Source organism: Nicotiana tabacum, chromosome 6 (genome assembly GCF_000715075.1).
Source record: "Nicotiana tabacum cultivar K326 chromosome 6, ASM71507v2, whole genome shotgun sequence".
Classification (NCBI taxonomy): domain Eukaryota; kingdom Viridiplantae; phylum Streptophyta; class Magnoliopsida; order Solanales; family Solanaceae; genus Nicotiana; species Nicotiana tabacum.
This window is the reverse complement of record NC_134085.1, coordinates 185,921,901-185,945,473: the sequence shown is the minus strand read 5'-3', so window position 1 is coordinate 185,945,473 and position 23,573 is coordinate 185,921,901. Positions and strand designations below refer to the sequence as shown.

General features: G+C 37.9%; 2 protein-coding genes across 2 annotated transcripts; both read left to right on the top strand.

The window, feature by feature from the left end:
- The first annotated feature begins 1,320 nt into the window (after nucleotides 1–1,320).
- Nucleotides 1,321–13,048, top strand: LOC107803681 (uncharacterized). Its single transcript, XM_075256149.1, has 11 exons — nucleotides 1,321–1,736; nucleotides 2,500–2,624; nucleotides 2,712–2,894; nucleotides 2,969–3,068; nucleotides 3,159–3,186; nucleotides 4,961–5,003; nucleotides 5,114–5,266; nucleotides 7,381–9,415; nucleotides 9,555–10,965; nucleotides 11,538–11,621; nucleotides 12,617–13,048. Exons 2-11 carry the CDS (start codon nucleotides 2,566–2,568, stop codon nucleotides 12,679–12,681), a joined length of 4,161 nt encoding a protein of 1,386 aa, XP_075112250.1. The 5' UTR covers nucleotides 1,321–1,736; nucleotides 2,500–2,565; the 3' UTR covers nucleotides 12,682–13,048.
- A 2,509-nt stretch (nucleotides 13,049–15,557) lies between these two features.
- Nucleotides 15,558–23,129, top strand: LOC107803678 (ABC transporter B family member 19-like). Its single transcript, XM_016627445.2, is given in 12 exon segments — nucleotides 15,558–15,727; nucleotides 15,871–16,326; nucleotides 16,754–17,198; nucleotides 17,920–17,974; nucleotides 18,070–18,245; nucleotides 18,422–18,586; nucleotides 18,914–19,209; nucleotides 19,496–19,511; nucleotides 19,513–19,813; nucleotides 19,903–20,126; nucleotides 20,233–22,152; nucleotides 22,238–23,129. Coding segments are annotated over 12 exon segments (4,572 nt in total). The 3' UTR covers nucleotides 22,586–23,129.
- The last annotated feature ends 444 nt before the right edge of the window (nucleotides 23,130–23,573 follow it).

The window sequence follows — 23,573 nt, the reverse complement described above, 5'->3', positions numbered from 1 at the left end:
ATTTGATCCCAAAAGTACTCCATAGCCTTCTGTGATCATATATAACCTGCAAAGCATGAAAAACACTAATAAGAGCATTTTGTTATCACTTTTATCATCCAAACTATACAAGACAGTGGTTATTTAGAGCCTAATTATAGTTAAATTCACCTATTATCAACGACACGTAATCAGTTCCTGTTGCTAAATGCTACCATTGCTCTTTCTTTCCGTCTTAAAATTGAACTACTAATTGTTATTCATCCATTTCTTGATCCTGAATTAATGACTACGTAAAAAAGAAAAATAGTGACTACGTCCGTGTTGGCCGTTGGGTGTGTTTGTGACATCTTAATTCTAAGTATGTATTTACGTATATTAAAACAAAAATGACCCCCTTGGTGTAAAAAGAAGAAGAAAAAAATCTTACTACTTCTATGCATGCGGGGAGGAAAGAAACGCATGTACTCAGCTATAAAATTTATTTTGTACACGGTGGGGGGTTCTGTTTTTCTCTTAAATGAGAATTTTGAGTGTTGCTTTATATGGTTCTATGAACCAACTTTAAATTTTGAAACATCAATTAATAAGTTATATCCTATGATTTTAGAAATAATATTCTATGTTAGATTTTTTTATTGTTTGCCGTCAAATTGTCCATTATCCCCTACACACATAGTGCATGAGTTGATTTTTTTTTTGGAAGATCAATTTTTTTTAATATAAAATATTATATTTAACCTAGACTACATAGAACAGTATAAATAAAATTTAATTTTAAAATATAAAATGATTGCAAAGATATATTCATAGAAAAATATACTTGGTTCTTCATAAATACATCTCACATATTATGACATAACTAATTTGAAAATTGTTAACATTAAATTTACTTTTTTATTATCATGTTTTATCGCTCGTTTTGACATAGTATCGCAATAAAAATGGTTCATTTATGATTAACAATTTTTTTAATATTCACCCATATGGATAATTTTTCTCATCTTAAAGAGACAAAAAGAGTGCGATAGAAAATGTAATAATTAACTATACGTCCAACTTTTTTAATTAGGAAACCAAATGCAACAACAATAAAACTTTGAAAGAAAAAGGAGCCAAAAGGAGTAATTTAAAAATTGTTGGTGTTGATTTTCTTTCCAAAAGGGGATATAACATAAACCTTAAATCAAAAACACTAAACAGCTTGCGAATAAAAATATGGGCGACAAATGACAGATGTCACCCAATCATTGGCTAATTTGAAAACATCTACCCGCATGAGACTTTTCTCTTTTGTCTTTCATCTTAGTTAAAGATTACAAAATACAGTAAAGATTGCTTATTTTGTCCGAAGCACTGCACTCTACGCCTCCACTCAAACTATTTCTTCTCTCTCTCTCTCTCTCTACTGCATCTACTATTCACTCTCCATTTTTTCCTCTGTAACTGTGCGACCGTGTGTATACATATAAATATAAATATAAATAAAGGGAAAAAGAAAAGATCATTTGAGAAAGGAGTAAAGCGAAATCCTTTTGACGACAGCTAGAAGTTAGTCAGAGTGCATTGTAGGGTTTTCCTTGAAATTGGGGAAAACCCTTAAAAACACAATCTTTGGGAAAAAATTATAAGGGTTTTGAATTCTTTTTTCTAACTGACATTCAGCTTAAAGAAAATCAAAATGTCGGTTCGGATATGAACCGGATATCCGCCGATCTAGCTCGGCAATTCAAGATCTCTGCCTTCACATTGCTTATGTGAGTTTTGATTTCTATGATCCTGTATCATTTCTCCCTATTCCTAATTGTTAGGGTTTTTGTGTTCAATGAATAATTTGTTTCATTTTTGCTCGGTTTGACTTGTGAAGACTTCAATGTTTTACTTTCTATATTTACAATGTCGTACATTGCCTTTTTGGCATTTGAAATTATATTTTCCCTGTAACTGGATCTGAAGAAAATGTGCTTTTGAGCAATGCATATTCGGTTATCACCCATTTTCAGATAAGATCTATCTATTAAATTGTCCCACATTGGTTGAGGGAGTGGGATGTTGTCTATTATGTGGTATTGGGAAACCGCAGCTTCATGAGCTAACATTTGGGATTAAGTTAGGCCCAAAATCCATTTTCCTGCTAGACCCATCCATATTCTCGGTTTACTCAATACTGGCCCCTTATATTATGCTTTCCACGCTCCAATTAACTAAGGCCTGGGCATGCAGAGGGTGTTAGATTGTCCCGCACTGGTTAAGGGATTGAGCTGTTATCTCCTTATATGATCTTAGGCAGTCTCCCTCATGAACTAGTTCTTGGGCAAAGGTCCATCTTGTTGACACTATTATCTTTTAAAAGCATGTCTCATTTCCTTCTTTTGTTATGCTTATGAAACTGCTGAATACTACTGCTTCTGAACATAGACTTAATTTTCTTTCTATTATATACCTGTGGAACAGTTGTGTGCTTTAGATTTGGAAGTGGCTTATGCTCATCGTTGACTATATTTTTCTGAAATTTAAAAGGTGGGGAGGTTATATGAAAGAAGCTAAAGGGAACATTGTGCTGATTTAGTGAGGGTGAGGGCAAAGATGGAATCTGATTCACTCCTTGATTATGCGGTCTTCCAGCTGTCACCAAAGCGCTCTCGGTGAGTGGTAGATATGCTTTTGTTTATGTATGAAAAAGGTATACGAATTCGCTAATATTTCTTGTATTGTTGGAATTGCTTGGGCAGATGCGAATTGTTTGTTTCTCGTGGTGGAAACACAGAGAAACTGGCATCGGGATTGGTAAAGCCCTTTGTGACTCATTTAAAAATTGCAGAAGAGCAAGTTGCATTGGCAGTTCAGTCTATCAAGCTTGAAGTTGAAAGGCGCAGAAAGGCTGAACCATGGTTCACAAAAGGAACCCTGGAGAGGTAATGGCTTTTGTAGCTTCGCCGAAAAAAGATGGGAAAATGAATAATGATTTGATTTTGTTTCTTCTTTGCAGGTTTGTGAGGTTTGTCAGCACGCCAGAAGTTCTGGAGCTTGTCAACACATTAGATGCGGAAATGTCTCAGCTTGAGGCAGCCCGAAAATTATATTCGCAGGTGGAAAACACTATCATGAACTCATTGTAACCTTCATTTAGAAATGACTAAAATTATCAGATAATAATAGAATTTGGTCCTTTATTTCAGGGAACAAGCAACCAGTTTAATGGGACTGGTAAGATTACCTCATAACCAAATTTGGCTTTCCCATTTTATTAAGTACTTCATGCCTGTAACCTCAGAAGAACAAGACTGCCTTTGTCACCTCAAAATGATCTTCTGTGCTGGCTAAGCTACCTCCCTTCTCGTCTAATTAGTCATCTCCTTAAATTTCTATGGATCCTCTCTTGGTGGTTGTTGCTGTTTCCTTTTTAGTATCACATCATGCTATTCATAATTTTCACCAGAAAGCAGATGTAAATACTGAAATTATCTCTAGATTCTGGTTTTCCATCTTACTAGGGTCTACATTATAAGCCAAGGTTAGGATTGTCAGTCGTGGGAGATATGATGGTGTCTGCATGGTGTATATGTCTTTTATCTGCTGAGATATGTTGAGATAAGACCATGAAACCTAAATAAACTACCAAATCAATTTTCATAAAGAAATATATCTTTTACTTTTAGTTTGATAGAGAAGACATGGAAAAATTACTGACAAATATAATTGTGTTTTATACCTCTAACTGATTTTGTTCTCAAAAGAAAAAAGGGAAGGATGAGGAGACCTTGTCCTCTTCTATTTATTCGTCCTCATTAATAATAAAAGTGGCATAACTTATTTTTGGTTGAATAAATTTTTTTACTTTTACCAAAAAAAGGTGGCATAACTTATAGGGGTCATCTATTGCCTACTTTTTGTTAGTTCAAATTTCAATTGAACAATAAGAAGAATGAAAACCCAAGGAGTTGTTGCTGGGGCATTCTCTCCTGAGATACCTGAACTAGGTATCTTCCTTTAGTAAACTAGGTATTTTCCTAAAGCATCTATCCTTTAGGAGTGATTATTAGGTATAGTGCAATTTTCCATAATATAATTGCATCCATGGAGGACTAGAATACTGTGTCCTTCTACCTGTGCCAATTTTGTTGAGCAAACTGCAAACTGATCCTCATGGATTGGCAAACTCATTAATTATCCTATTGGTAGAGAAGAGGTTCACTATCTCCAATACTTTTAGCATTTTTCGCTGTTCTTATATGTTAGCTGCATATGTGTTAGATCATGCATCCCGTGCACTGTCTTCACGACAAGGATTTTTAATACCTAGAAGCTGCGTAAGTTTGGGGCTTAATTACTTTGGTCAAACTTTGTCTATAAATGGATTAGCCTCACGATCCATGATCACTTTGATGACCAAAGATGCCACGGGAACGAGGACTTTCTTCTATTTCTTGTTGTTCCCTGTGGACACTAAACAGTATTGTATAATTGAACTGTAAAGATCAGCTTACAAAATGAATAATCCTTGTATCATACTGGTAATTAAAGGTTAGAAATAGATTGCATGTTGTTAGATCCTGTGATCAAGATGATAAAACTTACAAAATGAATAGACTGCTTTTGGTGTATTTGGGTAGTCATCAACGTCTTTTTTAAAAATCCAATAAATGTTAGTTTTGATAAGTCTTTGTTTTCTTTATTTTTGTTGTAGCAAACCGTGAAGTCTAAATTTGAAAGGAAAGTTTATTCTTTATGTCGCTGTACCAACTCTATTGATTCCATTTTTCATGTGGAAATGATCAAGAAAGAAAAAATTTCATGCCTCATGTGGAAGCTTTGCTGCCTGGCCCCCGAATTAATTGTTTCATCTTATATATCGCTGTTGTTAAATTTGGGCATGAGACGTGAAGACTGTTATTAAGAATTATCTTGTTTAAACATCACTGATTCTACAGCCCTATAGTGGTCTTTATCTGACAACCTTTTTGCTTTACTACTTATCCAGGTAGTGGTGGATCTGGGGTTACAATAGCAGCTGATGCGACAAAGTAACTTCCTCACTCTGCTTCTTCACACATCGATTGCTTGTTACTGTTGGTATTTTGGTTGCTGCTCAGTAAAGCCTCTTGATTTCATGTTCACTACTACCTATTTACAGGAAGGAGCTACTGCGAGCCATTGATGTGAGGCTTACTACAGTTCAGCAGGACTTATCTACTGCCTGTTCTCGTGCAGCAGCTGCTGGTTTCAATCAGGAGACAGTATCTGAACTTCAAACTTTTGCAGAGCGGTTTGGTGCCCCTAGATTGAAGTAAGGTTCTGGTGCTTTGACTTTGTTCATAGATTTTCTCAGCCCCTCCATCCCTCCCTGCGTATCTGCTCGCAGAAGAATTATGGCTCATCAAAATATTCTAGTTTTTGTAGTTCACGTAGGAGGGCAATGCTGTTCGGATTCTGTGTTTCTGCCAAATGACAGCCAGCTGACCATTGTGTTTAATTTAGCTGGTTAACAAAGAAAGGAGAACAATGTTTAGTTCAGGGTATTCCTGTGAGATGCAATTTTGGTGGTTAGGTGATGCTGACTGAGAAAGCAAATAACTGACCAAGTGCAGTTGATTCTGAGGCGCATTAAAGCTTCTTTTTTTTCTTAAGGATCCCTGACCTAGTCCAAATGAAACTTGACTCGTTGAAGCCCAAAATTGACTATAGTGATGGCCCAACAAATAGCAAAGTGATACCAATATTGTGTCCTTTTATCACATGGTAAGAGTAGATAAAAGTTCTCGTGCTTGGTTTCAGAATGGTAACATTTTCTAAGATCAACAGGAGTAATTGATTGATCTAGTAAAATGGAGAACTGTATACCTCTCTAGTCCAGATGGTAGTGAAGTAGTTAGATTCTCAGCACCTAGATAAAGGCAGGTAAAAACCTGGGAGAAGCTGGAAGGGGTCACTGAAGCAAACCGTGTTTCCAGAAACTCCAACTGAGCTATCTCCAAGGTCCAGGGTAAAGCACACCGACAAGACCTGAGAGACCTTAATCAGCACGTCAAAGATAAAAGACACCTATCTGATTATGAATTTTAGAACAAGACTGAGGAAATAAAGTGAAATTAAGAAAAAGGAGATCTGCTGTATTTTGGGCCTAGCTGGCAAATGTGCGTTGGGGAATTTTATTCAAGGTCATATAGCTTTTAATATTCTACTTTTTTACATTAATATAATTTGTGCCACATTCTGATTTTGAAATATGATGCTGATACGGTGATACCAACCACTTTAATCATTTGATGAGTAGTGGGTTTAGCTTCTTAGATGACCCACAAACTAGTGTCCTATTTTGGATTTAAAACATAAGTATGGTGAATTTAAAATGAAAGGGCGCAATTAAGATTCTTTCTCTGATGTCGGGAATGCAGAAGGTGTATCCGATTTTCTCTTTGTTCCTGCAGTTTTCCCCACGTAAAATTGGAAGTGATTCTGACGTGTCTATAAGGACATCCACTGCACAGTTGAATTTAACCATGAACTCCAGGTCCTTTCTTTACTTGCACAAAAAAGTTTGGTGGTAGCAATAGGATAATCTTTCTTGCTCTGCAGTTCGTGTCAGCGGGATATATTCAATCAAGAGTTGACTGCTGAGATCTAAAGAACTGAAATCTTCTTGAGCTACTTTATGTATCACTTTTGCGTCAACGCCCTTTGGTTGAAACAACTGATTGCACTAGTTAAACTAGTGAGAGGCTATACTCATTTAGTTTTTATTCCTGAGTATTTAGTTTATCAATAGGCAGCCTATGAAGTACTAGTACATTCCTTCTGTTTGACCAATTCTAGGAATGGTGTCAGGAAAAGATAGTGGAGAGAGGAAAGAAAACTTTTATGTTGTTTTCTTCCTGGTCACTTAAATAATTGGAGAATAAGAGAGTGATTCAATGCAACTTTCCTGTCTATTTGGCAAATTGATAGGAAATAAATGAATGAAAATTAAATGGAACTAAAATTGAAGAAATTATATCTTGTTTGATGAGGGGGAATTGAAACAAATAGCTTCTTTTTAATCAAGCCTGCTATATCTGCTTTATTTAATACTGTTTTATGAGATCACACCGTGGTTATTAGAAATATGCTGTGCTTGTTTAAAAAAAAAGAAGAGATTATTGCTTGCAAATTGTAGCTTAGTTTTTTTATATTTACAAACGTCAATTAAGAATCATAAAATGTTTTGACTTATATATAATATTTTTCTCACAATTAAATTAAGATATCAATTGATTTAGCTAATTAAATTCCACCTATATTTGTTTGTAGGGGCGTCTATATTTTTTATCCGTATTATATTTCTGGTGATTGCAAAATAATTTTTGCACTGATTAAAAAAGTAGATTTGCGTTGACGACTATTGTTTCTATTTTTTTTTTCCAGCGAAGCCTGCAACAAATTTTTAACATTAAGGGAGAGGCGACCAGAATTGATCGAGTCACGAAAGGTGTCTGAAAGAGATGACGGAGCCGTACGTTGCTCTTATGGATCCGACATGTCTATCGACGAGGACCCCACTACTCCAGACCAACGACTTTCTGGATCCCACTCTGCCGGCCCCCAGAAGTCCTCAACGTGTCAGCAACCAAAACCTCCTTTCGTTGCCTCCACTTCTCAATGTAACAGCAGAGAGTCCAGCGTGGAACCATTCGAGAACAGCAACGAAAAAAATTCCACTGCTGAAAAAGGAAAGGAGGACGAGAAAGAGGAAGAGAAATCCTCGGATCAACCTCAAGGTCCTCAACTGAAAAGGAGGTTAAGCGTGCAGGAACGAATCAATTTATTCGAGAACAAGCAAAAGGAGAATTCTGGGGGAAGTGGGAAAGCTGCTGTGGCAAAAGCCCCAGAGCTTCGTAGGTTGTCATCTGATGTGTCAGCCCCGCCTGTGTTGAGAAGATGGAGCGGCGCCAGTGACATGAGCATTGATTTGGGTGGTGACAGGAAGGATATAGAGAGTCCTCTATGCACCCCATCTTCTGCCTCTGTTTCTCAGTCTAAGTCCAATGAGCAGAAGTTGTCGAGTTTGACTGATGCAGCAAGTCTTGAGACTAATGCTAATCTGCAGGTTCCATATACAAATGGGAAGGAGGAAGCTGATGGGGCAAAGCTTTTGACTGATTCTTCTAGGAGTATTCAAGATTCTGCCAAGATCATATCAAACTCAAATTCGAGCATCTTTGATAGTGATCAGGGCCGTGGGAAGATCAGGTCAAGCTCACATATCAGCGGGGCTGAGGATAAGAGTGGGAAAAATCAACTGGATTCCGGAGGGCCATTTGCTGAGGTTGGTTTGACTAGTAACGCAAACTTCAAAGTTTCTCAAGGCGGTAAGGAGTTTGGGCTGAGCAAAGGACAAACTAGTCATCAGGTTATTGGCCTGAAGGATCAGAGTGGTCTACTAGGAGCTGCGCAGGCTGAGATTTGGCATCAGAAGGAGGATACTGTATCAACTGATCATTTGGTTTCTAAGCGCGATAAAGCTCCTCAAAGGACTGCGGTGGCCTCTGCCCAGTTGGTTAGTGGTTCAAGCTCAACAGTTACAGAAACTACCGCTGCTCAAGTCCTTGAAGGTAATACACCATATCTGCGGTCAAGACGGCCATCACTTCCTGAATCTGAGGAAGTTGAAAAAAATAAGTTACCCCCATCTGAGAAATTAGCTAGTGCTTCTCAATCAAAGGTCAAAGAGCTTGGACATATGTCAATGAAATTTAAGAAGCAAGGTGGTCCTACTGAATTGGTCAAGAAGACTCAAGATAGGATGGACGAGATCATGACTGGAACTAGCAAAACACCGCTGTCAAGTAAAATGGTTTTGGAGCCTGAGGGGCTTGACTCATTTTTGACACCTCCTATTGAGCAAGTTCAGAGGGTACGGCAGCCCAAAGCAAACCAGGAAATGAATGATGAGTTGAAATTGAAAGCTAATGAGCTAGAAAAGCTTTTCGCTGAGCACAAATTACGTGCTCCTGGAGATAAATCTAATTCTACCAAGAGAAGCAGGCCAGGTGACATGCAAAGCCGTCCAGTTGCTAGTTCATCCTACAGGAAATCTGTGATAGATAATTCTAATGTTGGAATTTCTGACAATTACACGTCCAATGAACCTGCCTCAAGTTCCAATGATGTTTTAAATAGGAGTTTCTCTGAACTAAGTTTTTCGGATGGTTCTCGAGGGAAATTCTATGAGAGCTATATGCAGAAAAGGGATACCAAACTCCGGGAAGAATGGAATTCTAAGAGAGCAGAGAAGGAAGCCAAACAGAAGGCTATGGAGGATAGCCTTGAGAGGAGTAGAGCTGAGATGAAGGCCAGGTTTGCTGGATCTGCTGATAAAGACAGTATGGTTTCTAGTTCTCGTCGGCGTGCTGAGAGATTCAGATCATTTAATTCGAGGTCTATTCTGAGAAGAGAGCAGGTATAGTTCTTTTTCTATTCTGTAATAGATGCAGCTATATAGTCATACATAACGTTGCCATTTCTTTTTCTTGTTCTGTCTGTTGGTTTGGTTCTCTTGCATTACATGTAACTGACCCTGAAACAATTTGTTTTGGCAGCAACAGTTAGTTTTTGAGCAAAGTGATGACGAAGAAGATATGTCTGAATTATCAAAGCAGAAAAAATACGGTGAAGACAGGTCTTTCGACGAAACATCTTTCGGGGATGATGTTCGTAAGAACAATCGGAGTAAGAAGCCTTTACCTGTCAAAAGTTTGTCTTCATCAACACCTCGCACCACAGTAGCACCTGTTCCGAGGTCTTCTGGGAAAGCTTCTAGTAATACATCAGGTAGGCGAAGAATTCAATCTGAAAATCCTCTGGCGCAGTCTGTCCCAAACTTCTCTGATATGAGAAAGGAGAACACCAAGCCTTCTTCCACAGCTGGTAAGACAACTCGTTCACAATCTAGAAACTACACCCGTAGCAAAAGCACAACTGAAGAGATACCCCTTGTCAGGGAGGACAAATCACGAAGATCACAATCCTTGAGAAAAAGCACTGCCAATATGGTGGAATTTAGGGAGACATCTGCTTTCGATTCTGAGGGTGTTGTTCTGACACCTCTCAAATATGACAAAGATGAGATGGAGCGGGGTATCATTGAAAAATTTCCAAAGAGTTCAGGTTCAAAGACTTTACTAAAGAAGGGCAAGAATTCTGACTTCAGCTCTAGAGGTGGCCTGACTAAGATAAGGCCTTCTGCTGCATCTAAGATTGTGGATGACGATGACGAGTACGATGATATGGTATTTGAGCCGGAAAACTCAGAAGGCAGGGGCCAGGATGAAGAAGAGGAAGAATTTGAGAACATGACAGCTGGTATTCAGGAAAACTTTGACAACGGGGAACCAAGACTGAGCCATGATTCAGAGAAATTGGAAAACTCCGGATCAGAAAACGATGGTGTTCTGAGATTATTTTCTCAAGTGAACTCTGCTTCAGAAGCTGTATTGCCTTCTGTTGTGACTTCCAAGTTGTTATCTGGTGGACTTGTACAAGATTCACCGGTAGAAAGTCCTGTCTCATGGAATACACATGCTCATCACCCATTTTCGTATCCTCATGAGATGTCTGATGTTGATGCATCCGTGGACTCTCCTGTGGGAAGTCCTGCGTCCTGGAATTCACATTCTCTAAGTCAAACAGATAGTGATGCAGCTAGAATGAGGAAGAAATGGGGAATGGCTCAGAAACCTATGCTCGTGGCAAATTCTTCTCAAAATCAATCACGCAAGGATACAGCCAGAGGATTTAAACGGTTTTTGAAATTTGGGAGGAAAAATCGTGGCACAGATAGTTTAGTTGACTGGATTTCTGCTACCACTTCTGAAGGAGATGATGATACAGAAGATGGACGTGACCCTTCTAATCGATCTTCAGAGGATCTGAGAAAGTCAAGAATGGGCTTTTCACAGGAGCATCCATCTGATGATAGCTTTTATGAGAACGAGTTTTTCAGTGAACAAGGTGAAATAATATGCTTCACTCCCTAAAACAAAACATCTAGTTTCTGTATGGTGGATATTTATTGTTGCCTCAAGAATAGCTTCTGATGCTTGATTCTGTTTCTTGAGTTTAACAGTTCTTATTTCTCTTTTTGTGGGTACATTAATACCCGAAAAAGTTAACTGCCAGCACCTGACTGTAGTACAGATCATTGTGCTACTTTCTTGTTTATTAAGTGAAGATCCAGGGAGGATATCAAAATTCTTTTACATAATAGAAAAATAATAGGAAATGTCAGGAAGCAAAGGCGACCCTCAATTCTAGCTTTATCTGTTATTGGTGGTAGTTTTGCAAATGGTCTTTGTGTAGAGAATGAAGCATATTAAAGGAACTTAGCAATGGGGTTTGAAGTTTAGTTCATACCTTAAACTAGGATAACTGGAATTGAGATTGTTTGGGAATTGCTCAGCTGGTGCTCTTGCTTGTTCACTTTGCTTTTGATTCGATCTTTTTTTTGTTAGTTATTCTTCAGTCTTTCAACTTCAGTATAGAGCTTCTTCAAGTCACTAACCAATGATCTTTTCTTCTGGCAGGTCAATCCTTGCGCAGTTCAATCCCGGCACCTCCAGCTAACTTCAAATTGCGGGAGGATCATTTATCAGGGAGCTCAATAAAAGGTGACCAGCTAGTATAAGAAGTTTGTCCTTCCTGTCTTATTGCTTGTGTCTTGTGCATAGTAAAATGTCATTATGTGAAGAAGTCATCTCGGCTGAAGGAGAAAAACTAAATATAAGAAGTTTAGAAAGCCTCTTGTATTTGGCCTTGGCCTATTTGCAACTTAGCTCCATTAAATTGTAACCATAAAGGTCATTTTCAATTTATGCATTTAAGTCACAATCCTGACTTACATTAGGAGGTTGAACATGGACTTACATTAAGAGATTAAACATGGAGGAAAAATCAAGCTTTGTTTTGTTTGGGTTGGTCAAAGAGCACTCCTTACTAGCTTCATCTGACAGAGTTGGTTTTGACGCTTCTTTTTGGTCTTGTCAGACACATTTTGTTGGGGTTTGCTCCTTTAATGGAAAATAATCTGTTTTTAAACAGATATCCTTGTTTATGTCACCAGCTTAAATTATATGGAGTCTATCTAGCTCTAGTTCTGATGGGAGTATGGCAAAATTTGGATTCTAAAAGGTAATGATTATACCATCGCGAACTGTTCACAAGAAGCAAAACTTAGCCAACAACCTAAACCTTGCAATATTCTGCTTAGAATTCAATAATACAGTTGTACGAGCCTATAGACAGATCCTGTTCAACTAATGTCGTAACCTTGCAAAAGTTCTGCTTACTACCAAAAATATTCTCTTTAAGACATTCTTTTTATTAGCAACACACAGCACTCTATCATCTGTGTAGTGTTAGCATAGATAAGCAGAAAGTTGGGCATAAACTTGTGCGAATCAAACTTGGTTATTTTCTTCCCCATGAGTTCTTATGTAGCACTGATCCAATCTAAGGTGATTATCAAAATATATAATACACAGAATATATAACTAACTTAATGATCACACTAGTTCTGATTTAGAATTTATAAATAAATCTTAATGCTTCCGTAATTTGAGAATATCCACTCTTTAACTTTTGTCACTTCCTAATTATTTTACAGCTCCAAGATCATTCTTCTCCTTATCGACATTCAGAAGCAAGGGAAGTGACTCAAAGCCAAAGTGACTATCTGAAGCCAAAGATAACTATTTCAAAGGATAAAGTTCCACTAATGCTTGGAATTGCCTTGTGATTGTACCAAACTTCAGACAATATTTCGCAGCAAGAGGTTGAGGTAGATTAGCTACAATCATCCAAATATGATGTATACTTGTACTTAGTATTCACAGGGCTTGTGAAGCCTTTCTTGTGCTTAGCTGTTTCAAGTAGTTGTCTCAGAATATATGTTGTATATTGTCTTGAGAGGACACTGGCGGAATATTAATGTGATTTTGGTAGTCATAGCATTCTTTCTTATGTTGTTATTTACTCTTGATTTATGGTAAATATCAGAAGTTAAATTTTGTTCAATCAAATATTGACAGTTTAGAAAGGTCCAGGGTTGAATTATTTGATTATGCTACCTTTACCTTTGTATGATACATACTATGACAGATTTGATGACCTTGTTATCTTGTTGCACACTTATTTATTGCCTAGACGGCTAGACCCCCTCTGGATATTTTACAATGACAGACATAAAAAAACATTTGTCTTCATATTAAGTATAGCATGCTGTCCAAATTTGCATAGAAATTGTTGAAGGAATCTCTTAAAATTATGTTTGTTTTCATACCAAGTATAGCATGCTGCCAAATTTGCATAGAAATTGTTGAAGGAATGTCTTTAATCCTTGTTGCATAAATTAATTAGAGCTGATTCTAAATCTAAAGCATCTCTACGGAGTTATCGAAGGATGCTTTGTAAGGATTAATTGTTTTTGTGGTTTGTTAATTTCTGTGTAGAATAATTTATTTGCGTTTAGCTCTTGGATTTGAAATATGTAGAGTCTCAACGCCAGAAAGTTGCCAAATTTTATGCCAAGTACAGAAATAGAAGTGTATAAATTGACCACTGAAATGTAGTGTATTGGAATGATTCGAACTCTTCCAATTTAATGCTAAGTGCAGAACTAGAAATGTACAAATGCACCATCGAAATGCAGTTCAGTGAGATAATTGGAAAATTTTCCATCGTTAGTTAGAAGTCTTGAGTTTGAGCCCTTACCCCTCGGTGGGCTCACCTGGCACGCACAATTACTTGGACTAATGGATTTGATATACTCCTTCTGTTTCAGTTTATGTAAACCTATTTATTTTTTGATCCGTTTCAAAAAGAATGATCCCTTTCTAAATTTGTTACAATTCTATCCTTAATGAGAAGCTTTTATAAATACACAAATACTCTGGACCTCTTTTTGACTCGTTTAGAACCACAAATTTCAAAAGTCTTCATTTTCTTCTTAAACTCTGTGTCCAGTCAAACAAGTTCACATAAATTGTAACGGAGGGAGTATCAACTAGTTAAATCGAAAAAAAGAAATATATAAAAGATTTCCCCCCTTCAAAATGACTCCCCTGAGTCTTCGAATAAGATAGCGAAGTAACAAAATAAGTCCATTTCAAATGTACAGGAGAGATTCGTTGAGCCATTTGGATACATGATGCTTCATTTACCACTTCCTATAATGAAGTTATTTTGGCAAGAAGTGAATTACCAAAAGAGAAACAACGTCCTCTTTCAAAAAATGTGAAAATAGCACGGGCTAGCCAGTTTTCAGATTGATAATTGAAAAATAGCCAGCATTTGCAAAGTCATTCAAAATAGCCACTATTTTGCTGCAACACGAAAAGTTCCAGCATAATATACTAGAGATTGAAGCACGTGTGTATGAACTTCCAGCATATTATGCTGGAATATTTTCCAGATTTTGAACAGTATTTTCGTTCATATTTATCTTTACATAAACAATGGCTAAATTTCAATTACTTTTAAAACTGTGACTATTTTTCATTTACCACTTTTAAATATAGTTATTTTTGAATTTCACCCCTTTCAAATGGCACTATAGGATATGATCACTTCAAAGGACAAGATACAGATATGAACAAAGGTAAACAAATAAAAGACAAAAAAACAAACAACTAAAACGACCATGCAACCAAATCACACATTGTCAAAATTAATAGAACCAACAACTTAGTGACTAAGAGTTTTAACTTAACTTAAACATATATAAAAAAAAAATCAATGTACTAAGCTCTTATTATATGCGGGATCCAAAGAAGGATTGAGCTATGTTAGATCTCTTATACATAGCCTTATCTTGCAATTTTGCAAGGGACACATAAGTTAACTCTTAATTTTTATCTCATATTATGAGATGAGCGTTTCTTCGATCATGATATAAGTAAGCACTTATTACGGTCCAAAGCTTCACTAATTGATCTTTACGATGCTATTTCCGTGATTTGACCTTATCTTGCAAAGACGCTTCTATGTGAACCTGTGACTTCATGGCATATGACGATAACTCTTACCACTGTACCCGGCTCCTCTCGAACTTAACATAAATATATATATTTCTAAAATATTCACCAGTTGTGTTCCATATACATCTGCCCAATGTCTAGACCACAAATCATTCTCATGCCGGCTGGTCAGCATATCCTATAAACTAGAAGCCGGCCTACCAAATTTCACCAAGTGTGTCTTTCTTTTTTTCTTAGATAGATTACGAGAGCAGTCGACAGTAATCAGTTTTATTTATAGAAAATGATTGATTTGTCAATTTTAATATTGTCCTCAGCTGTTTAACTTGACAAAATTTGACAAACACAAAGGCATTAACCACTTACTATTAGTCTTGGAGAAACCAGAAGGCATCTTAATATGGCGGATTGATCAAAGGCATTTTGTTGTTAAAAAACATTCATCCTGGGAACAACTGTTAATAGAGAGCTGTAAATATACCTTTCCATGTTCATATTTGTCTACTACCATGCTATAACTTGAACAGAGCCACAATAAGAAATTCTTCATCATCAACAGCATTAATCCAAATGGCTCATTCTGAGTTTTCATCTTCCACTAGGCAGAGACGCCATACTACACCTGTGGTCTCACAGCAACCTTCCACATCATTCTCAATGTCAATGTCTTCGTCCTACAACAACTTTAGTCGTGTGCGCAACCCCCCACCTGCTAGTCCTTTTGCCTCCGATGATGACAGGTCAGTCGCATAGCTACATGTATTGAAAGAGGTTCAACTGAATCCCCATTGTCGGAAAGTCTTGTTGGACAAATAGGCTAAAACAATTTTTTTTTTGTACATATAAAAATTGTTGAAGTAAACGTGACACAATATTTTGACAGGTCATGGCAAGGCGAGCTCTCTTGGCAATTTGAGCCAACAGGGTGGCGCGATAATCGCAACCTTAGTGCAGCACTAAGTCCGTGGACAGCTTCTGACGCTTCATTCACTTCAGCAGCACATGGGAGTAGGATTTTCAGGAAATCAGCTAATGATTATTACTTATCGCGGGCGACTAATGGTGTTTTCCATAGCTTCATCAATCCATCATACGATCATTCTTATTCTGGCCTCCAGACTTCTGGAAGGCTTGAGCTTCAAAGTTTTGATTCCAGGGCCAGTGGGAATTCCTATGCCTCTCGTGATTATAAGGGCAAGCCCCGCAAATCTTCAAAATTGACAACTATTACAGAAGGGACCGGTGCTGGGAAAAGTGGTCCTTTGGCTGTGCAAGACGAGCTCCAGTCGATAGAGTTTGACAGAATAGAAGATCTTGAAAGGCAAATCCAGATTGACGGGTCAGATACCAACCTACATCATCAGTAACATTGTTAAATTGTGTGACCATATCATCTAAAATCTAAAACTTTTAGAAAGAGCACACTACGTGCAGGCCTGATTCTTTTTACATGGGCTAAGCACGTGGAAGAGCAGACTTTTAATCACCCCTTAATGAAGAATTAACCTAAATAGCCACCCGCTTAACCGCTTAAATTAGGAATAGCTGACAAATGTATAATCCATGTATAATATGTGTATGACCACGTATAATCATTGGATAATCTAAGTATACCGGGGCTAGGAAAAGTAAACAGTGAATCCAGTCGGCTATTTGTGTAAAGATCCACTTAATTATTATGTATTCAACAAACATAACAGCTCAAATGGTTTCAGTATCAAAAGCTTATACACAGGCTATACTAATCGTGCTAAACTACGTTACAGGTCAAATGCTCATAATCATGGCATCGTTAGAGATCATCATGGACACTTTGATCAGATGGAACATACTTTCAATATTAATGACACCTCTGATTGTGACGTGAAGTGTGTTGATCATGTTTACGAGGAACAAAGCCACCATGTTCAATATTCTAGACAATCAAATTTCCAGCAGTATGGAAATGATTTGTACAATGATATTAACAAGAATCCTATAATACACGATGAAGAAAATGATGCAGAGGAGGCAGCAGCTCCTAAGCCAGTAGGGTTGTTGAGCTTGTTCAAATACTCAAGCAAGTTGGATATACTATTACTGCTGTTGGGTTGTATTGGGGCTCTAATAAATGGAGGATCTCTTCCTTGGTATTCTTATCTTTTTGGTAATTTCGTAAACAAAATTGCCCTGGACAAAGACAAAGATCGGATGATGAAGGATGTGGAAATGGTAATATATACTTACTATTTCATTGTATGCTCCTCCTTCCCGCAATTTTTTATCCGTAGAAAAATTGACGTAGAAGAATTTGGTAGAGGTGTAGGTGGCAAAAGGGCGGGTTGGTCAACGAGTCAAATCAATAAGCTAGTCATAACTCAACCTGGTGAAAGTTTGCTTAGAGTCAAAATGGGTTAAGTAACAAGTCATAACCCAATTTGTCTAAGATGACCCAACTTTCCCTCCTTTTTTTGTTTTGTTTTTTTAAGAAAAAATGTGAAGCTAATGTATTTTTATTAAATTATTAGCTTCAGTTCTTTCAAATTTACATAATTACCAATCTCCAAATTATATTGTATATATTTGGGTTTGAGTTACATTTTGACCCGTCAGTTACATTGTTTTGACCCATTTTGGATCAATAGTTTGATCAGCCATTTCGGGTTCAACCCGTTCAGTCTAGTTAATAAACGAGTCAGAAGTAAACCGCTTAAACTTGAGGGGGTTACTAAAATGAGTTGATCTTGAGACCTCTGTATGGAGGATTTGAATAGAGTTAAGAGTAAAAATGAAGAATCTGTCAAGGATCTCAGTTAGTAACTCCTTTCTCTCCTGCTAGCAGTTAAAAGAGAAAAATGAATGAATACTATTAATCCTGAATAGAGCAACTAATTGCCTATAAATTCATTATCTAAATCTCAAGAGATCTTATAACAATTGACACAATCTTCAGGTGTGTGTGCTTATGACAGGGCTAACAGCAGTAGTCGTGGTTGGAGCATACTTAGGTAATTTAGACATTTGTATTCTCATATATATTATTCTGGATTTTAGAGTTTAAAGGAGAGTAATCACAGGTGACACTTTAATCATCTTATGCCAGAGACAACTTGCTGGAGATTGGTGGGAGAAAGATCAGCTCATAGAATAAGAACAAAGTACCTAAGAGCTGTTTTACGACAGGACATCGGATTTTTTGACACAGAACTGAATACTGGTGAAATTATGCATGGAATTTCCAGTGATGTGGCACAAATCCAAGAAGTGATGGGAGAAAAGGTACTGCTTTTTGCCCATTGATACTCTAAACTGATAAATTTTCACTTCTTAATAGTGAAATAAGCTGTGTGTTAACCTTTACCACACTTATACAATGACTAAACTAATCCAAAGAGAACTCACATCAAATGCATACAACAGCCTCTCTGATCCTGTGTAATTTTGTACTCATGCAGATGGCACATTTTGTTCACCATATCTTCACTTTCATCAACGGCTACGCAGTTGGTTTTAGAAGATCATGGAAGGTTTCCCTGGCAGTTTTTGCAGTCACACCACTGTCTATGTTCTGTGGCCTTGCTTATAAAGCCATCTATGTTGGCCTCACACAGAAAGAAGAGGTGAGAGGCATGCAACGCAACTCAGCATAACTCCTCCTCTCCCAATTCATATGACACTCTTTCTGTTTGGACCGTCCAAAATTGTTTCACGGCATTCCTAAAACCTTTACAAGTTCCCAAAATCAGCTACAATATTGACGTGGCATTTTCTCCATCAAACTAACAGTTTCCTTGTTATTTTAATACTTTCGTCTACTATTATTTCTGTAATAAATGCATCAAAATGCCGCTCTATTCAAATAGTTTCACAAAGAAGTATATAAATTAATATTTCTCTGTTTAGTTCACTTTAAACTGCACACTGAGTTTTGTTGTTCTTTTGTAAAGGAATCTTATAGAAAAGCTGGCAGCATTGCAGAGCAAGCAATGAGTTCAATTAGGACCGTAACTGCTTTTGTAGCAGAGGACTTTTTAGATGCAAAATATGTGGAATCTCTGGAGAATTCGGGGCGTTTGGGGGCAAAGGTCGGTTTTGCTAAAGGAGCAGGAATTGGAGTTATTTATTTAGTTACTTATGCGACATGGGCATTGGCTTTCTGGTATGGTTCAATCCTTGTAGCAAAGGGAGAGCTTTCAGGTGGTGAAGCCATTGCTTGTTTCTTTGGGGTTAACGTCGGGGGCAGGTAAATAATTCTGTCATTTTTCTCTCTATCTTCCCTCCACCAGAAGAAGATTTAATAAGCTAATCAACTTAAATTAATAAATGAAATTTGAGGAAGTCTCAAACTTTAAAGGAAGCAAACATTTAACGATCATCAATGTATTGCAGCAGAATTCAGCTTATTGGCAACTATTCCATAATAAGGAAATTATAATAATTTACCAATTGATGTAAACAGAACTACTAAATTTTTGTCATTGGCAGCATATCTAGTCTGACTTGAGTAAATCATATGTCTATTTGTGCAGGGGCTTGGCTCTATCCCTTATCTTACTTTGCTCAGTTTGCACAAGGAACAGTTGCAGCTACTAGGGTATTTGAAGTTATAGACAGGATTCCAGAGATAGATCCCTACAGTCCAGAGGGAAGGAGGTTGTCAACTGTAAGAGGGAAAATTGAATTTAAATGTGTTACCTTTGCATATCCGGCTCGTCCAACTGTCCAGATTCTCCAGTCTCTTAACTTAGTCATTCCAGCTTCTAGGACATTAGCATTAGTAGGCACCAGTGGAGGGGGAAAGTCAACGATCTTTGCTCTTATAGAAAGGTTTTATGATCCAGTTCAGGGTAGGGTATGAATCTTTCTTATATAGCAAGTATAACTGTTTGTGGATATTTTTCATGTCTGATTAAGGAAATTACAAATATCTGGGCAGGTCTAATTACCTTGGATGGTCATGATATAAGAACATTGCAAGTTAAGTGGCTGAGAAGTCAGATAGGTATGGTTGGTCAAGAACCGGTACTATTTGGGACAAGCATACTTGCAAATGTGATGATGGGAAAAGAAAATGCTACCAAGAAAGAGGCTATGGCTGCTTGCGTTGCGGCAAATGCTCACAGCTTTATCTCAAGACTTCCAGAAGGCTATGATACACAGGTGCAGTATATGGATTATCAGTTCATATTCCACATTCCACAATAATCTAACAAGATAACGATATGCATATTAAAAGGGTACTTCTAAACTTAATGTACCTGTACAGGTTGGAGACCGAGGAACCCAACTCTCTGGAGGACAAAAGCAGCGGATTGCTCTTGCTCGAGCAATGGTTAAAGACCCAAAAATTCTTCTGTTAGACGAACCAACTAGTGCCTTAGACCCCGAGTCTGAGGCCATTGTACAACGGGCCATTGACAAGATCTCCAAGGGCAGAACCACGTTAGTGATTGCCCATAGGTTAGCTACAGTAAGAAATGCTCACACTATAGTCGTTCTTGATCGTGGCTCAGTTGTTGAGACAGGTAACCATGATCAGCTAATGGAGAAGGCTGGGGCCTACTTTGGCCTCATCAAGCTTGCTTCAGAAGCAGTCCCAAAACCTATGTCAAAACAGGAAGATGTTGAATTCTCTGCCTATGAGAAATCAACTTATGATGTATTGAAAGTAAAGAGTGTATATGAAATCTCAAGATCAAAGTACCAAGAATCTATGCAAGAAGGAATCCAAAGAGAAGAGGTAGAAGAAGGAGAGCAAGCAAAGATGAAGAGCTATCGTCTCTCAGAATTATGGAACCTGCAGAGACCGGAACTGATAATGCTATTAGTAGGGCTAATATTGGGCATGCTTGCAGGTGCAATTCTCTCCCTCTATCCCTTAGTTCTAGGGCAAGCACTTAAAGTCTACTTTTACACAGACATGTCAAGATTGAAAAGGGAAGTTGGATACCTCTGCTTGATACTTGTTGGTCTTGGATTTGGGTGCATATTCACTATGGTAGGACAGCAAGGCTTCTGTGGTTGGGCTGGTACCAGGCTCACCATGAGAGTTAGAAGTTTCTTGTTTAAAGCTATACTCAAACAAGAACCTGGTTGGTTTGATCTTGACGAGAATTCAACTGGAGTTTTAGTGTCAAGGCTTTCTGTTGATTGTGTCAGTTTCAGGTCTGTTGTTGGTGATAGGTTTTCTGTACTGCTAATGGGGCTGAGCTCAGCAGCTGTTGGACTTGGTGTGTCATTCAAACTAGAATGGAGATTAGCTCTTTTGGCCACTGCTCTCACACCATTTACTCTAGGAGCAAGCTACCTCACTTTGATTATAAATGTAGGAGGAAAACTAGACAACAGCTCTTATACGAAAGCTAGCAGTATAGCTGCAGGTGCTGTGTCAAATATAAGAACTGTGGCAACATTCTCAACTCAGGAGAAAATAGTTAAATCATTTGAACAAGCTTTATCTGAGCCCAAGCGAACATCAGTCAGAAGGTCACAGATGCTTGGTCTAGCACTAGGCCTTTCTCAAGGTGCAATGTATGGAGCATATACCCTGAATCTCTGGTTTGGTGCTTACTTGGTAAAGCAAGGTTATACCAATTTCGGTGACGTATATAAGATTTTCCTAATACTTGTGCTGAGCTCATTTGCTGTTGGACAACTTGCTGGCCTCGCCCCAGATACTTCTATGGCTTCAACTGCAATACCCGCTGTGCTTGCTATCATTAACCGTAGGCCTTCAATAGGCAATGAGCGTGTGAAAGGAAAAAAGATTGAAATATCAAAGCCATTTGATATAGAGTTTAAGATGGTCACATTTGCATATCCATCAAGGCCAGAAGTAATAGTGATGAGAAACTTCACACTTAAGATCAGAGGTGGGACAATGGTAGCATTGGTTGGAGCAAGTGGATCTGGAAAATCAACAGTGATATGGATGATACAGAGGTTTTACGACCCAACACAAGGGAGAGTGCTAATGGAAGGGGTTGATCTGAGGGAGCTGAATTTGAAGTGGTTGAGAAGGCAGACAGCTCTGGTCAGTCAAGAACCAGCCTTATTTGCTGGCACCATTAGAGAGAATATTGCATTTGGCGAGCCTAATGCTTCATGGGCTGAAATTGAAGAAGCAGCAAAGGAAGCTCACATTCATAAATTTATCAGTGGGCTTCCTCAAGGTTATGAAACAGAGGTAAGCCTCACATATATTATTGATTTTAATGAGTAAGCTGGGCATGACTTGACTAATCTCTAGAGTTTGGCATACTATTTTACAGGTCGGTCAGAGTGGTGTTCAGTTATCAGGCGGACAGAAACAACGGATAGCAATTGCAAGAGCCATACTGAAGAAATCAAAGGTGCTCTTACTGGATGAAGCTAGCAGTGCACTGGACTTGGAATCAGAGAAGCATGTTCAAGACGCACTCAGGAAGATTTCCAAGAGGGCTACAACAATTGTGGTAGCTCATCGGCTTTCTACAATTAGAGAAGCCAGTATGATTGCTGTTGTGAAGGAGGGCACAATAGCAGAATATGGAAGCCATGACAAACTCACGGCTTCTCACCTTGATGGCCTATATGCTAGCTTAGTTCGGGCAGAAACAGAAGCCTTGGCATTTTCTTGAACCTGATTATGAAATATTTGGAAGCTCGTCAAAACATTGTCCTTAGGAATTACTTGATCATATAGATTAAAATATCCATTGCTTATTCAGTAATCTCGGAAAGAAAAATGTAAATTAACACAGCTAGTCTAGCCAAAAGTTTACGATGAGCAAGCATCATTTTTGGCTTTAAGGATGTTCTTAATTCCTGAAGAGATTAAATCACAATGTACACTCAGGGGCGGATATAGGCTTTAACATATGGGTTCTACAGAACCCAATAGTTTTGGCTCAAACCCTCTATATATATGTTGAGAAATTCACTAACTGGGTAAGAAAATTATATTCGAACCTAGTTATTAGCACATGAGGTCACTATCCTAGAATTCAGAACCCATAAAGTTCAAATCTTGGATCTGCCTTTGGCTGTACTTAGTGTCAAGTACGCAAAACAGATCAACGCTTTGAAGAAATAAGCTCGGAATACTTTATAAGCTGAAGCTCAGATATGAAAGTACATTACATGTCATTTTCAATAGTCCTACATACAACTGCAAAGTCAAAATCCAATACTTTTCTTACCTCTCGAAATAGTTACACCTCCTCTTCCCGGAAGTGACCCTGCCACCAGCACAACATTCAAGTGCAAACACAAAAAGGGTCGTCTAAAATCAAACTAGATAATGGAATGGCCCAATATAATTGTTCGAACAGCACCAGAAAGATGGCGTCTTGGCTTAGAAGCTAAGGGGAGTTTGAGGCCTGCAATAGAAAAATATAAAATTTGCTTCTTGGCTTGGTTTCCCCTCCGACTTCAGTCTTTGTTTTTTCTTGGCCCACTATATACTTGAATATGGTAAGCTTTAGTGCCTCCTCCCTCCCTCCCTCCCTCATACTGGCAAAAACACAAACAGGTAAACTACATTCTTGGTCATAACTGGAGTACTTGAAAACCAAGAGTAGAGGTCTTATATGCCATCGGAAATATAATATGCTACCGGAAATGTCA

Excerpts from the sequence above, each read along its gene's own strand:
- LOC107803681 (XM_075256149.1), top strand. The coding sequence starts at position 2,566 with ATGGAATCTGATTCACTCCTTGATTATGCGGTCTTCCAGCTGTCACCA. Across the intron at positions 3,187-4,960 it reads CAACCAGTTTAATGGGACTG|GTAGTGGTGGATCTGGGGTT; the intron begins GTAAGATTACCT and ends CTACTTATCCAG. Across the intron at positions 10,966-11,537 it reads CGAGTTTTTCAGTGAACAAG|GTCAATCCTTGCGCAGTTCA; the intron begins GTGAAATAATAT and ends TTCTTCTGGCAG.